General features: G+C 42.6%; 1 protein-coding gene across 2 annotated transcripts in view; it reads left to right on the forward strand.

Moving 5' to 3' along the window:
• Window positions 1–6: 6 nt before the first annotated feature.
• The window catches only part of TRPM6 (transient receptor potential cation channel subfamily M member 6), a 154,123-nt gene continuing 140,504 nt past the window's right edge, over window positions 7–13,625 (forward strand). For both annotated transcript variants that reach the window (XM_077759376.1, XM_077759377.1), the window contains exon 1: window positions 7–98. In XM_077759376.1, coding sequence (XP_077615502.1) covers window positions 81–98 — 18 coding nt within the window. In that variant the 5' untranslated portion in view covers window positions 7–80. The remainder of the gene's footprint in view (window positions 99–13,625) is intronic.

Genomic DNA, 13,625 nt, shown 5'->3' on the forward strand with positions numbered 1-13,625 from the left:
CCGCGGTGCCCGGAGCCCGCGGAAGAAGTGCCCGGGCGGCCCCGCGCGCCCAGTGCGCCCCGCGCGGGAGTCCGGCAGCGATGAGAGTGCAGGTCAAGGTAAACCCCGGGCCCCCCTCGCCGCCCTCCGCTCTTCCCTTCCCTCGCGCCGCCAGGATCGCAGCCTTGGGACTTGGCTCCTCTCTCCACTCCTGGCCAGGAGCGGACTGAAGGTTCTAGGGGGCTTGGAGCGGGAGGGCGCCTGCAGCCGCCGGGGACGTTGGGGAAAGAAGCGCGCTTGGGGACTTAGGGAGAGGAGTGGAGACCTTGGTCTCCTAAGGCAGCCAAACCTCAAACTGTCTATCACCTTCTTTGTCTGGACTGGCGCACACCGCGTGTGAATACATAGCATTATTGAGCGCATCGTGTTTCATTCGTTTCGGTACAGACTGGTTGTTAAGAGCACTGACTTTGGATCCGGATCAAACTAAACTGGATTAGTTTACCAGCTCCACCACTAACTATGATCCCGGGCAAGTTACTTAATCTGTATGCTTCTGCTGCCTCATCTGGAAAATGAGATAATACTTAGAATTTGAGGATTAAATGAGATGCTTCATATGCCATGCACTTAGAAAGTAATGCCTAACATACTTAAGCCGGTTGCAAAACTTGGTAATTGTTATCACCTCATCTTGGCAATAACCCGATGAGGTTTATCATCACCCCTCCACCCACCCCACCTCACTGGTTTACAGGTGAGGAAAATGAGGTTGAGGGAGGAAAACAGATTTAAACTCAGGGCAGTGATTTACAACACTAAGAAAATAGGTATTCTGTCCATACATAGGATTTTGATCATTTGTGCCTAGAAGATGAGAAGGTGGGTCACCCCTAACTGCCAGAGTGGGAACCAAGTTCTTCAATTTCTTTCTTCTGGTATACACATTTTGATGTTCATTTTTCATCTGTTTTGGATTCTTCCTCAACCAATAAAGCATTATTCTGACCAGACTGACGTCTGAGTTTGGCTGTAAGAATCTGGCCATTTCTTACCCCCTCCTCTAACTCTCCCCCCCCCCCCCCATCCCAGGCATTGNCAGCCTCATTTTGGGGACCAAAATTAGTGACTAGAACTCTAGTATTAAACTTGCCTTGATTGACAAGGGTTTGAATAGCACTTTGAACGATTGTAGCCTGGAGGGGAGGGAAAAGACCCATACAGCACATGGGTGATTTGGAACACATTGTGGTCTTATCTTGACTATTTACAATTTTCTGTCATGGCTCATGCTTTTGGGCGGACATCTATGCCAGAATTGTCAAGGGTTTGGTAAACATTGGACCTGAAATATGTCTTGCCTCTTTTTGTTTCTCACTAGATTTTTGATCATGGGTAATTCTGTAGAGGCTGAAGGGTCCAAACTCTCTTAAGAGGGACTTTCATTACACTTCTGTAGAATCATCCAATGTTGGAACTCAAAGCATCCTTCCTACCTGTAACTCAGTTATTTCTTTGTGTCCCATTAGAAACCTACATGGCAACTATTTCCTATTAAAAAAAAATTCGGGCACCTGGGTGGCTCAGTCAGTTAAGCGTTGACTGTTGATTTCAGCTCAGGTCATGATCTCATGGGTTGTCAGATCAAGACCCACATCTGGCTCCCTGCTGGGTGTAGAGCCTGCTTAAGATTCTTAAGATTCTCTCCCTCTCTGCTGCGCCCCCCCCCCCTCCTCTCCCNTCATTATTAGGTAAGATACTCCGATGTGGGTCTCAGTTGTGCTTTATTTCTTTTTTATCTCTTAATTTTATTGAAGTTGTATATACACATAGTTCAGAGTCAAATAATTCTGTAAGGTTTGTTACTAAAAATAGCAGAACCCTCCCATCATTCCCTGCTTTTCAGAAAGAGCATTCATGTTCATCTTTTTCAGCTTGTTGGTACTTATTCATACCCAAAATAATACTTACGTTGCTTCTTGATTTTTCGGGTGTAGTCATCATGTGTTGTCTTTCCAGATGGAGTATGAGAATTTAAATTTCTTTTGCATTTGTGCAGCTACCATTCACATGTGTTCTTCCTGTTCCTTCCACAATAATTTTTAGTTAGGTCAGTATTTAGTCTGGTCAACGGTATTCTGCCTTCCTACATACTATTAAAAGCTGAATTATGTACTATATGATCACATCCCCTTTTCTGACTTTTGTTTTCCCGCAGAGTTGTCTTTCTTTGTGTGTTTCCAGAATTTTCTATGGCGTTTTCAAGAATTTAACTGACAAGTTTTTTTTGCCAGTTAGTTAAATCTCTTAAGATGATCCCGTGTTTAACACCTATTTCAACCAATTTTATCCGGAGTACAGCTTTTTGACCTGATTTGCCTGTCCAGACTGGTTTCTCATGATGTTGGATGCATAGCTGTTACTTGGGCTCTACCTTCAGCATCATCCCAGGGATTCCCTTTGCCTCTGTTGTGCTGGATCTTGTTTCTTCTATCCCATGTCTTCTTGATTTGTTCCACTATTTTGTTGGAGCACTTAAAGGGTACACATAAGGTGAACTGAACTGATGTATTTTTAATGACAGATTATCCTTTCAGATTTTTTTGCCCTTAAAAAAATTCCACGAACAATGCAAAAATAATTTCTTCTGGTAAATGATTCAAACATTACAAATAGAAATTCAAACAGCACACCTGGGTGGCTCAGTCAGCTAAGTGTCCGACTTTGGCTCAGGTCATGATCTTGCAGTCTGTGAGTTTGAGCCCCGAGTCAGGCAGGCTCTGTGCTGTCAGCTTAAAGCCTGGAGCCTGTTCAGATTCTGTGTCTCCCTCCTTGCCTGCCCCTCCCCTGCTCACGCTCTGTCTCTCCCTCTCTCAAAAATAAACGTTAAAAAAGAAAAGAAATTCAAATGGAAGCTTCTTTTTCTATCCCTCAACCTCATCTCTCTCCAATCCAGAGGCATTCCAGCTGTTGGATTTGGGGCATTTTTCTGGATTCATTCAGTCAACAGATATTTATAAATTTATGAGTGCCAACCACATGCTACCAGGAACTGAGAATATACAGTTAACAAAACTTATTTTTGAGCTGGAGTAAGGAGTGGTGTGATGTTCCTTGATGGTGGAATTCAGCTGCCCTGGAGTGTGGATTAGCTTGTTTCTCTTCTGGAATACACCCATGGCGCCATCAGGGCTCTGTCTGTCTCTGCCTGTCTCTCTTTTGCAGTATGAAATCATGATCATTATCAATTGAACTTCATAAGTACAGAGAACAAACTGAGGGATCATGGTGGGGGTGGGAGAGAGGGGGAAATGGGTGATGGGTATTGAGGAGGGCACTTGTTGTGATGAGCACTGGGTATTGTAGGTAAGTGATGAACCACAGGAATCTACCCCCAAAACCAAGAGCACACTGTACACCCTGTATGTTAGCCAATTTGACAATAATTTATATTTAAAAATAATAATAAATTGAACTTCATAACTTGTGTGTCACCAGACCAGCATCATCATACTCCTGAGATATAGAAATAGATTTTCTGGGGGCACCTCAGTGGCTCAGTCGGTTAAGTGCCCGACTTCAGTCAGTTCATGATCTCACAGTTCATGAGTTACAGTCGGGTGTTGGGCCCTGTGCTGACAGCTCAGAGCCTGGAGCCTGCTTCGGATTCTGTGTCTCCCTCTCTCTCTGCCCCTCCCTCATTCACACTCTGTCTCTCTTTCTCTCTCTCAAAAGTAAATTAATATAAAAAAAGAAATAGACTTTCTGAATGGATAAACAAAATGCGGAGTATCTAGCCTTAAAAAGGAAAGAAATTCTGACACCTGCTATAGCGCGGGTAAACGTTGAGGATGTTACGCTAATAAAAGTAGGCAGCCATCAAAAGACAAATACTGCATGATTCCACTTATATGATGTATATAGACTAGTCCAATTCAGAGAAGGGAAAAGTAGACTGAAGGTTGTCAGAGGCTGGGGGAAGAGGGACATGAGTTATATAATGGGTGTAAAGTCTCAGTTATGCAGGATGAAAAGTTCTGGAGATTGGTTGCACAAATATGTGACTATACTTAGTAACACTAAACCGCACACTTAAAAATAGTTAAGATGGCAAATTCCACATTATGTGTACTTTACCACAACTGAACAAGAAACACCAATGAGATTTTCACATAAACCCTGTAATGGGGTTCATCCTATCATTTGATTGGGGGGAACTGAACCTAGTTGCAGCTGAGTTCAGCAGCTGCCTGATGTCCGTGGCTTTCCAGGGTGTGCGGAGGGGAGAGCAGTGGGTTGCCATGGGGACTTTCTTTTGATGGACTTAGCACCAAAACGCTTGGCAGGTCTCCTTGTTTGGGTGGCCTAATGCTGCTTTCCCTTTGTTTCCATGGTGGTTCTGTATCTCTGGGGGAGAGGTTGTCAGTTATTTATAGTGCAGATAAACTCTGAGACTATTTCAGAGTGCCGGGACCAGTTACTCAATAGGGAGGAGTGACAAGTGGTAGTTTTGTTGTGTTCTTTTTCTGAGTTTGAAGGCAAGTGCCTCTTGAGAGCCTCCTGATCCATTTCGATTGGAAATGAAGTTTACTTGGTAGCACAGGCAGGTGCTTTCCCTGCATTTTGCCTGCTGGCGTTTGCTTTGCAGCCCTCTGTGGAGCGATCCTGTGCTATGTGCTGGCTCTGGGTCTTGAAACACTAGTATTGGATAAAGGTCAGGTATTCCAGAACCTCAGTTGTGCTATATTGACTGGAGAGATCAGCCTTGCGGATTTGGTCGTCCTGCAGTGTCCCTTTCTCTAAACTGCGTACGGCCATCATACAGACATTTCTTCCAGGCAAACTCAAAGCCCAGTGGGATGAATGACTAGGGGCAACCAAAGTTCTCTCCTCACCTTGCAGAGTGCAGATTCAAGGCTTCTTACAGCGGTCATCTTTGATGTGAGCAGACCACCTGGTCTCGGGTCCTTCTGTCAGAATCTTGGGTTTTCCATACTAGGTGTGTGCAGTGTCCTTGGAGAAAATACACTTTCTTGGGATTTTATATCTGCCATGTGTGCAAGATTAACATTCTTTTTATCTTCCCTGGTATTGGAGTGTGTTCGGATATAGGCCAGGAGGGCCCCCTCATGTTGCCCACACCAACTAAAGACACTTAGGGCCGGGCAAAACGTTCCTTGTGATTAGATCACAGAACCTGATAATGCCATTTTGGAATGTGTGGCATGTTCTTGATCACTGATTTTCCTCAGCTGTAATCAAAAAAGGAACAGAATGCGGTAATTAAACCTCTAGAAGTATCAGCAGGAAGGTGAGAAGAGTAATAAAAGGACTAGTTGGAAAAGGTCGTTTTAGTGCTGGCTGTATGCCCTTCTGCCTTAGGCAAGCTTACCTCAGTTTCCTTACCTATAGAGCAAATAGCCACCGTTGACTGGCCACCTCCTTCTAAGAGCTATGAATGTGATGAAAGCAAGAGATCAGGAGTTCAAAAACTCAAACTCAAAACAAGGCCTGCCGAGGACTCAGGTTTACTGACCCCTGACTAAAAATGTCTTCCCATCGTTGGTCCCAACCTACTGTTGCCAAGTTGAAATACAAGCCTAGCATTGCCAGATTCTGCTTTGCCCCTCTCCCCTTGTTATATAAGAAATGCAGATGTACAGATTTTTTTTTCATGTTTATTTTGAAGAAAGAGAGTGCACATGCTCATGAGTGGGAAAGGGGCAGAGAGAGAGAGGAGAGAGAGAATCCGAAGCAGTCTCCATGCTGTCAGTGCAGAGCCTGACTTGGAGTTAATCCCACATGTGAGAGATCCTGATGGTGAGATCATGACCCCAGCAGAAATCAAGAGTTGGACGTCCAACTGACCGAGCCACTAGGCACCCCAGATTCTTTCTGGAATGTAAACCCTCTTGAGTTTTACATTTTGGTAGTTGCTTCCGAAGATTTTTGAAGAAACTTTATTGGTTGAAGAAACCACATTTGTGGTTTGCCTTCTGCTCGTGGGCTGTTACTTTTATAAACACAGTAGTCCCTTCTTAATCTGTGGTTCTGTTTTCTGTAGTTTCATTCACCCACAGTCTGGAAGTAAACAGTCCTCCTTCAACAGTGCATCACAAGGTCACATAGTTTCACACCACGTCACCTGCCTACATCACCCACCTCGCTTCATCCCTTCACACAGGCACTTTATCATCTCACATCATCGTCATAAGGATGACTACAATACAGTAAGGTATTCTGAGGCAGAAAGAGATCCCATTTACATGACTTTACTGTAATTGTTTATTATTAGTATTGTACCTAATTTTTCCATTAAACTTTATCATAGGTATGTGTGTGTAAGAAAAAAATGGAGCCTACCTGGTGTTCAACACTATCCAGTCTTTCATGTGCCCAGTATCCTTCATGGATACAGAGGAACTACTGTACTTTTCTCTGATGGGTCAGTCTTCCTGCCTGTGCTGCTGTCCACTTAGAAATTTTTGAGATATAATCCACATATTACTTTATTTATTTATTTAAAGTAGTCTCTATGCCCAATTTGGGGTTCTAACTCATGACCCTGAGATCCAGAGTTGCATGCTCTACCAACTGAGCCAGGCAGGCACCCCTAATTCACCTACTTAAAGCCTATAGTTTAACAGCTTTTATTATTTTTTTATTTTTATTTTTTTCTGTGTTTTTTTTTTTCTAATAGTTTATTGTCAAGTTGGTTTCCATATAACACCCAGTGCTCATCCCAACAAGTGGCCTCCTCCATGCCCATCACCCCCCTTCCCCTGTCTGTCACCCCAACCAGCCCTCAGATTGCTCTCAGCATTCAAGAGTCTCTCATGGTTTGCTTCCCTCCCTCTCCCCAACTATTTTTCCCCTTCTCCCCCATGGTCCTCTGTTAAGTTCCTCCTAATCCACCTATACATGAAAACATATGTTATCTGTCCTTCTCTGCCTGACTTATTTCACTCAGCATAACACCCTCAAGGTCCATCCATGTTGCTACGCATGGCCAGATTTCATTCTTTCTCATTGCCATGTAGTATTCCATTGTATAGATAAACCACATCTTCTTGATCCATTCGTCCGTTGATGGACACTTAGGCTCTTTCCATGCTTTGGCTATTGTTGAGAGTGCTGCTGTGAACATTGGCGTACATGTGCCCCTATGCATCAGCACTCCTATATCCCTTGGGTAAATTCCTAGCAGTGCTATTGCTGGGTCATAGGGGAGTTCTATTGTTAGTTTCCTGAGGAACCTCCACACTGTTTTCCAGAGGGGCTGCACCAGTTTATTTTTCCACCAAGAGTGGAGGAGGGTGCCCGTTTCTCCACATCCTCGCCAGCATCTAGAGTCTCCTGATGTGCTCATTTTCGCCACTCTGACCAGCATGAGGTGGTATCTCAGTGTGGTTTTGATTTGTATTTCCCTGATGAGGAGGGATGCTGAGCATCATTTTCATGTGTCTCTTGGCCATCTGGTTGTCCTCTTTGGAGAAGTGTCTGTTCATGTCTTCTGCCCATTTCATCACGGGATTATTTGTTTTTCGGGTGTGGAGTTTGGTGAGTTCCTTAGAGATTTTGGATTATAGCTCTTTATCTGGTATGTCATTTGCAACTATCTTTTCCTATTCCGTTCGGTTGCCTATTAGTTTTATGGATTGTTTCCTTTGCTATGCAGAAGCTTTTTATCTTGATTAGGTCCCAATAGTTCATTTTTGCTCTTGATTCCCTTGTCTTTGGGGTTGTGTCAAGTAAGAAATTGCTGTGGTTTGGGTCAAGGAGGTTGTTTCCTGCTTTCTTCCCTAGGGTTTTGATGGTTTCCTGTCTCACGTTCAGGTCCTTTATCCATTTTGAGTTTATTTTTATGTATGGTGTGAGAAAATGATCTAGTTTCATTCTTCTGCATGTTGCTGTCCAGTTCTCCCAGCACCGTCTGTTAAAGAGGCTGTCTTTTTTCCATTAGATACTCTTTCCTGCTTTGTCAAAGATTAGTTGGCCATACATTTGTGGGTCCAATTCTGACCAATGGTCTCTATTCCATTGGTCTATGTGTCTGTTTCTGTGTAATGGCTTTTAGTATAGTCACAGAATTATACATCTAATCACCACAGTCAATTTTAGAACATATTTATCATCCCTAAAAGAAACTTGACACCCCTTAGCTATTAACCCTCAGTCCCTCTGTCCCCACCAGCCCTAGACAACTACTGACCTACTTTCTGCCACTATAGATCTGCCTATTCTGGGCATTTTGTAAAAAGGGTCTCATACAGTATGTATCCCTTTTTATCTGGTTTCTTTCATTTATTATAAGGTTTTCAAAAGTCATCCATGTAGCATGTATCAGTACCTTTTTTTGTGTGTGTGTGTCACTGAGTACCGTTCCATTGTAGGATATAGTACGTTTGTCCATTCATCAGTTGATGGACATTTGGGTTGTTTTTGATTTTTGGCTATTGTGAATAATGTGGCTGTGGACATTTGTATACAGGTTTTTGTATGGACATATATTTTCATTTCTCTTGGGTAGGCACCTAGAAGTGGACTTGGTAATTCCACATTTAGCCTTTTGAGGAGCTGCCAGACTGTTTTCCAAAGAGATCATGACATTTTACATTCTCACGATGAGTGTGTATGATAGTTTCAATTCCTTCCCATCCTCGCCAGCACTTTGTATGTCTTCTTAATTATAGTCATCCTAGTGGGCGTGAAGAGGTATCTCATTGTGGTTTGGATTTGCGTTTCCCTAATGACTAATGATGCTTGGACTCTTCATGTGTTTATTGGCCATTTGTCTATCTTCCTTGGAGAACTGTCTGGCACTTATTTTTGATTCAACTCTTGAGATTTTTCTCCTAGGAAATGCACATATTCACATCCACACCAAGGGGGTACAGATCTCCCTTATCTGCAGGAGATATGTTCCAAGACCCCCAATGAACACCTGAAACTGCATACTATCAAATCCTCTACATAGTGTTTTTTTCCTAGAGGTACATACCTATGATAAAGTTTAACTTATAAGTTAGGCATAGTAAGAGATGACTATCAATAGCTAATAATAAACACTTACAGTAATATACTGTAATAAAAGTTACATGAATGTAGTCTCTCTCAAAATATCTCATTGTACTAGATTCACCCTTCTTGTGATGATATTTGAGATGAAGGGAAATGAATGATACAGGCACCATGACATAGCGTTGGGCTCCTATTGATCTTATGATGATTTGCTAGACAGTGGTTGACTGCAGGTAACTAAAACCATGGACAAAGATGGACTGCTGTGCACAGTTTCTAGGGGTTCATGACCTTGATACTTCTCTACAGGTCCAAGGGTTCCCACAGAAAACATGCTATAAAGCAGGGATTTTTCTGGGCATTTCATATGCTTGTCCTTACTCATTATCTACTCGGGACCTCGCAGGAATCATGTGAGGATGAGATGTTCAAGGAAGTGATTTGTAAACCATAAAATGGAATCCAGCTTCAGGAGTTGCTGTAGGTACGAACTCTGTAGGTAAGTGATAGTGAAGTGGATGGAGTTGTTAAGGGCATGAACTAGAGTGTGACTGCCCGTGTTTGAATCCTAGTGTCACTTTTATGAGCCATTGTGTTTTGGGGCAATCATTCAAGGTCTCTGACTCAGTGTTTTCATTTAAAATGGAGATAACAGCCGCCCTACCTTCGACATCTTCTTGGGCAGTTAACAAACAGCTTTGTATTGTGCAGGTGGGCACACAGAAAGTGCTGACTAAATTCTTACTCTGATGCTGTGGACTGAGTGTCTGTACCTCCCCAGAGTTGTATGTCCAAGTCCCAATCTCTTCCTCTGTGATATTTGAAGGTGGAGCCTTAGGGAGGTAATTCGATCTTTAGGGTGGAGCCCTTATGACTGGGATAGGTACCCTTATAAGAAGACACATAAAAGAAATGATCTCTGTCTGCCATGTATGGAGATAGTGAGAAGGTGGCCACTGTCAACCAGGAAGATGGCTCTCACCGGAACTCAGCCATGTGGGCACCCTGATCTTGGGCTTCCATTCTCTAGAACTGTGAGAAATAAACATTTGTTGTATAAACCACCCAGTGTATGGTATTCTGTTTATGGTAGCCCAAATTGACTAAGATACCTGCTTTTTAAATATTTTCTTACAAAAGGAACCAGGCCTGTTATCTTATAGTAGAGCAGGTTGGTCTTTGAATATGGAAATATCTTCCTTCTTTCTGGGGAAAATGGAGATCCTCCACTGACCTTTTAAAGAACCAAGAGATTTTCATAAATTAAATCTTAGGAAAGAGAATTTTACTCCCAGAAGAATTTTACGTCCATAGGGTACTGTATAGATCCTTGGCCTGGATCAGTTACTCCTCTCCAAACATTGTCCCCAGTCTCAGTGTCTGCTATAAAGTGACTTTAAAAAACAAAACAAACCACACCTCCCTTACCTCACCCCTCCCTCCTCTTAATCTTTGTCCTTACCTGGCCTAGAGGCACTCAGGAATCCAGGCAGGCAGTTTAGCTCCGTGATGGGAAATTCAAGCAAGTATATATTGTTGAATTAAAACAGAGAAGAGGGTCTGAAGTCTTTAGATTTAGACTTTCTTTAAAAAAATTTTTTTTGGGGTAATGTTTATTACCCCAAATTTGAGAGATTCCAAGCAGGGGAGGGGCAGAGACAGAGGGAGACACAGAGTCAGGCTCCAGGCTCTTCGCTGTCAGCACAGAGCCCCATGGAACTCACTGTGAGATCATGACCTGAGATCATGACCTAACTGACTAAGCCACTCAGGTGTCCCGAGATTTAAACTTTCTAAAAGTTGTTAGAGTCTTTAGTCAGCAAAGTAGGAGGGAACGGTGGATGGGCGTAAGACTTTCCAGATCAGATCTTTGCTCTTGAATAGAATGAAGAGGCAAACCACTTAGGTTCCTATTTTGGTCCCTTGAGCTTCAAACCACTTAAGAGGGAAACCACATTCTTGAGACGCAGCTCTTTGAGTGGAGACCTTTCAGACAGAAATTGTTCCTTACTGTCTGGTATTTGGGTTCAGCAAATGGGGAGTGTGAAGAGCAAGATGATAGGTAAAGCCTGGGAGCCTTTTACTGTGAGAGAGCCCTCTAGGGAGTCTTCTTTAAATGAGGATTTTTAAAATTGTTTCTTTATTTTTAATTTTGAGAAACAGGGAGACAGACAGAGTGTGAGCAGGGGAGGGGCAGAAAGAAGAGGGAGACACAGAATCGGACGCAGGCACCAGGCTCTGAGCTGTCAGCATAGAGCCCAATGCAAGGCCCGAACTCACAAACCATGAGATCATGACCTGAGCCAAAATGGGACACTTAACTGACTGAGCCCTCTAGATGTCCCTACTCTATGGAGTCCTCTTGATGTCAGAGTCTATCTTCCAATTTAGTTGAAGGTAAAAGCCCTATAAGGTCCAGTCTACCAGAGAGTCTCAAGAGTTACTGGGATTCCAGTGTTTTAAGAGTTTTGTTCTCTGACTTACGGACAGCCGTGTGTGTGTGTGTGTGTGTGTGTGTGTGTGTGTGGCTTGGGTTTTGTTAAAGAAAATTTTTTCATAACACTTGTTAAAGACAAGAAGAAAGACGATTCAATGGAAATTTTGCAGTAGGGCAGAGAAATGGAGCTCAACTCTGAGTACAAGTGGAGATTTATAGTGTGTGTGTGTGTGTGTGTGTGTGTGTGTGTGTGTGTGTGTGTGTGTATGTGTGTGTTTATATATTTATAGCAAAGAAGTAAGGTGGAGGTCAGGTCAGGAGAGGGAAAGTTACCAGAGAGAAGATCAAAGCCAGAAGGATTCTTGCTAGACCACCTCAGCTCAGAATTCTTACTGAAGGCAGGCCATGATTTCCATGGTCTAAGCAGGTTCTTGGTAAAATGAATTGGGGGGTCAAGAACAGAGCCTTGGTCAGAAAAAGGACTCAAGTCAGAAAGAGCCTGAATCAAGTTTGGTCAAGGAGAGAGTCTTGGTCAGTTTGAGACATGACATGGCTAAGGTAGAATGTTCCTCTTTATCGAATAAAATCCATTCTATGATATAAATACTGTTAGCATTTGAGTGACACATTCTTAAAAGAGAAAACCTGGGGCGCCTGGGTGGCTCAGTCGGTTGAGCGTCTGGCTATAGCTCAGGTCATGATCTCACAGTTTGTGGGTTCAAGCCCCGTGTCGGGCTCTGTGCTGGCAGCTAGCTCAGAGCCTGGAGCCTGTCTTCAGATTTGGTGTCTCTCTCTTTCTCTGACCCTCCCCTGCTCATGCTGTCTTTCTCTCTCTCTCTCTCTCTCAAAGTAAAACATAATTTTTTTTTTTAAAAGAGAAAAGCTGCCTTTCTTTTGTTTAATCCCTCTTTCATAATTGCCTTTTTGGGTCATTTCAGGGTCTTTTCCTTATGGGTATAATGTATTTCTTCTCATCTTCACAGCAGAAGAAATTAAATAGAGAACTAAAACTTCGTATAAATGGAAGGCTGCCCTATAGTTTGGCTCCTTAATGATTTAGAGAAAGGCATTGTGTGGCAGTTATGTTTCCCTTTCCTTCCTGAATTGCACTGCAAGAACAGCCAGTTTCTAAACAACATTGGAACTTTGAAAATCAAGTGTAATGGCCAGAAACAGAAGCTGGGAAACTCTATTCTAGCAGGTGAGATTTCCCATTTGCAGCCTCTGTTACAGGATTCTTGGTATCCCACTAACCAACTTGTGATTCTCAGCTTCCTGGATTCTCATTTTATTGAGAGATTTTTTTCCTTCTGGAATTTTAGTGGAATTGGTTATTCTGGATGTGAACTCTTGGTCTGAAAAAAAAAAAAAAGAACTCCCAAAAAATCAAAACTGATTTGTATCCTACCTGAAATCTTTTAGCTTCAATTAGGATAAAAATCTTAAAGATTTGTATCTTTTAAATTAAATTAACCATCTCAAAGATGTTTTTTAAAAAATAAGTTGAAAATCTAAGATGAACATTCTTACTTGAGAGGTGGTGAAAATCTCTTGGAAAAGAATTTCCCAAAATTTCAACCTGTGCAAATGGTGTCCAATTCCCTGAGATGACCCTTGGTCAAATGTATTTAGGGGAACAGTGGCTAACAATGGATTTGTCTTTTCTGGAGAGTCAGACTATTTGCATGTGTTTATATAGCCACAAAATATTTTCTTTTCCTCCCATATACTACCTTTGGTTTCCAGGATATACTTAAGGAACTCTGGTAAAATGCTCAAATGTGTACCCAGAACTCTGCTAGACACTGGGGATACTACAATGAACAAGACAGTTCCCTATGTTTCAGGGCTGAGAGTATAGTCAGTCTAATAGGTCATGATTATACAGTGCCTGGGGGTAAGCACAGAAGGATCAGAGGCACATGGGAGTAGCTCTTGATTCAGAGAGTCAGAAAAAGAGTTTCTAAGAAGGTTTTAATGAGTCTATCTTGGTGGAGAAAGGAGGGGAGTAGAGACTATCCTAGGAAGAGAATGGGATGGAGGGAACAGGAGGTGAATTCAGAGAATACAAAGTTGTTTAGAGTATTTAGAATATAGAAATTGAAGTAGAGAGAGGCAAGAGATGAGATGAGAGAGGGAGCATCTCAGATGTAGTAGGCAGTGGGCTGTACATCTGGTGATGGACTTC

This window comes from Crocuta crocuta, unplaced genomic scaffold (assembly GCF_008692635.1).
Source record: "Crocuta crocuta isolate KB4526 unplaced genomic scaffold, BGI_CrCroc_1.0 scaffold41, whole genome shotgun sequence".
NCBI classification, from domain to species: domain Eukaryota; kingdom Metazoa; phylum Chordata; class Mammalia; order Carnivora; family Hyaenidae; genus Crocuta; species Crocuta crocuta.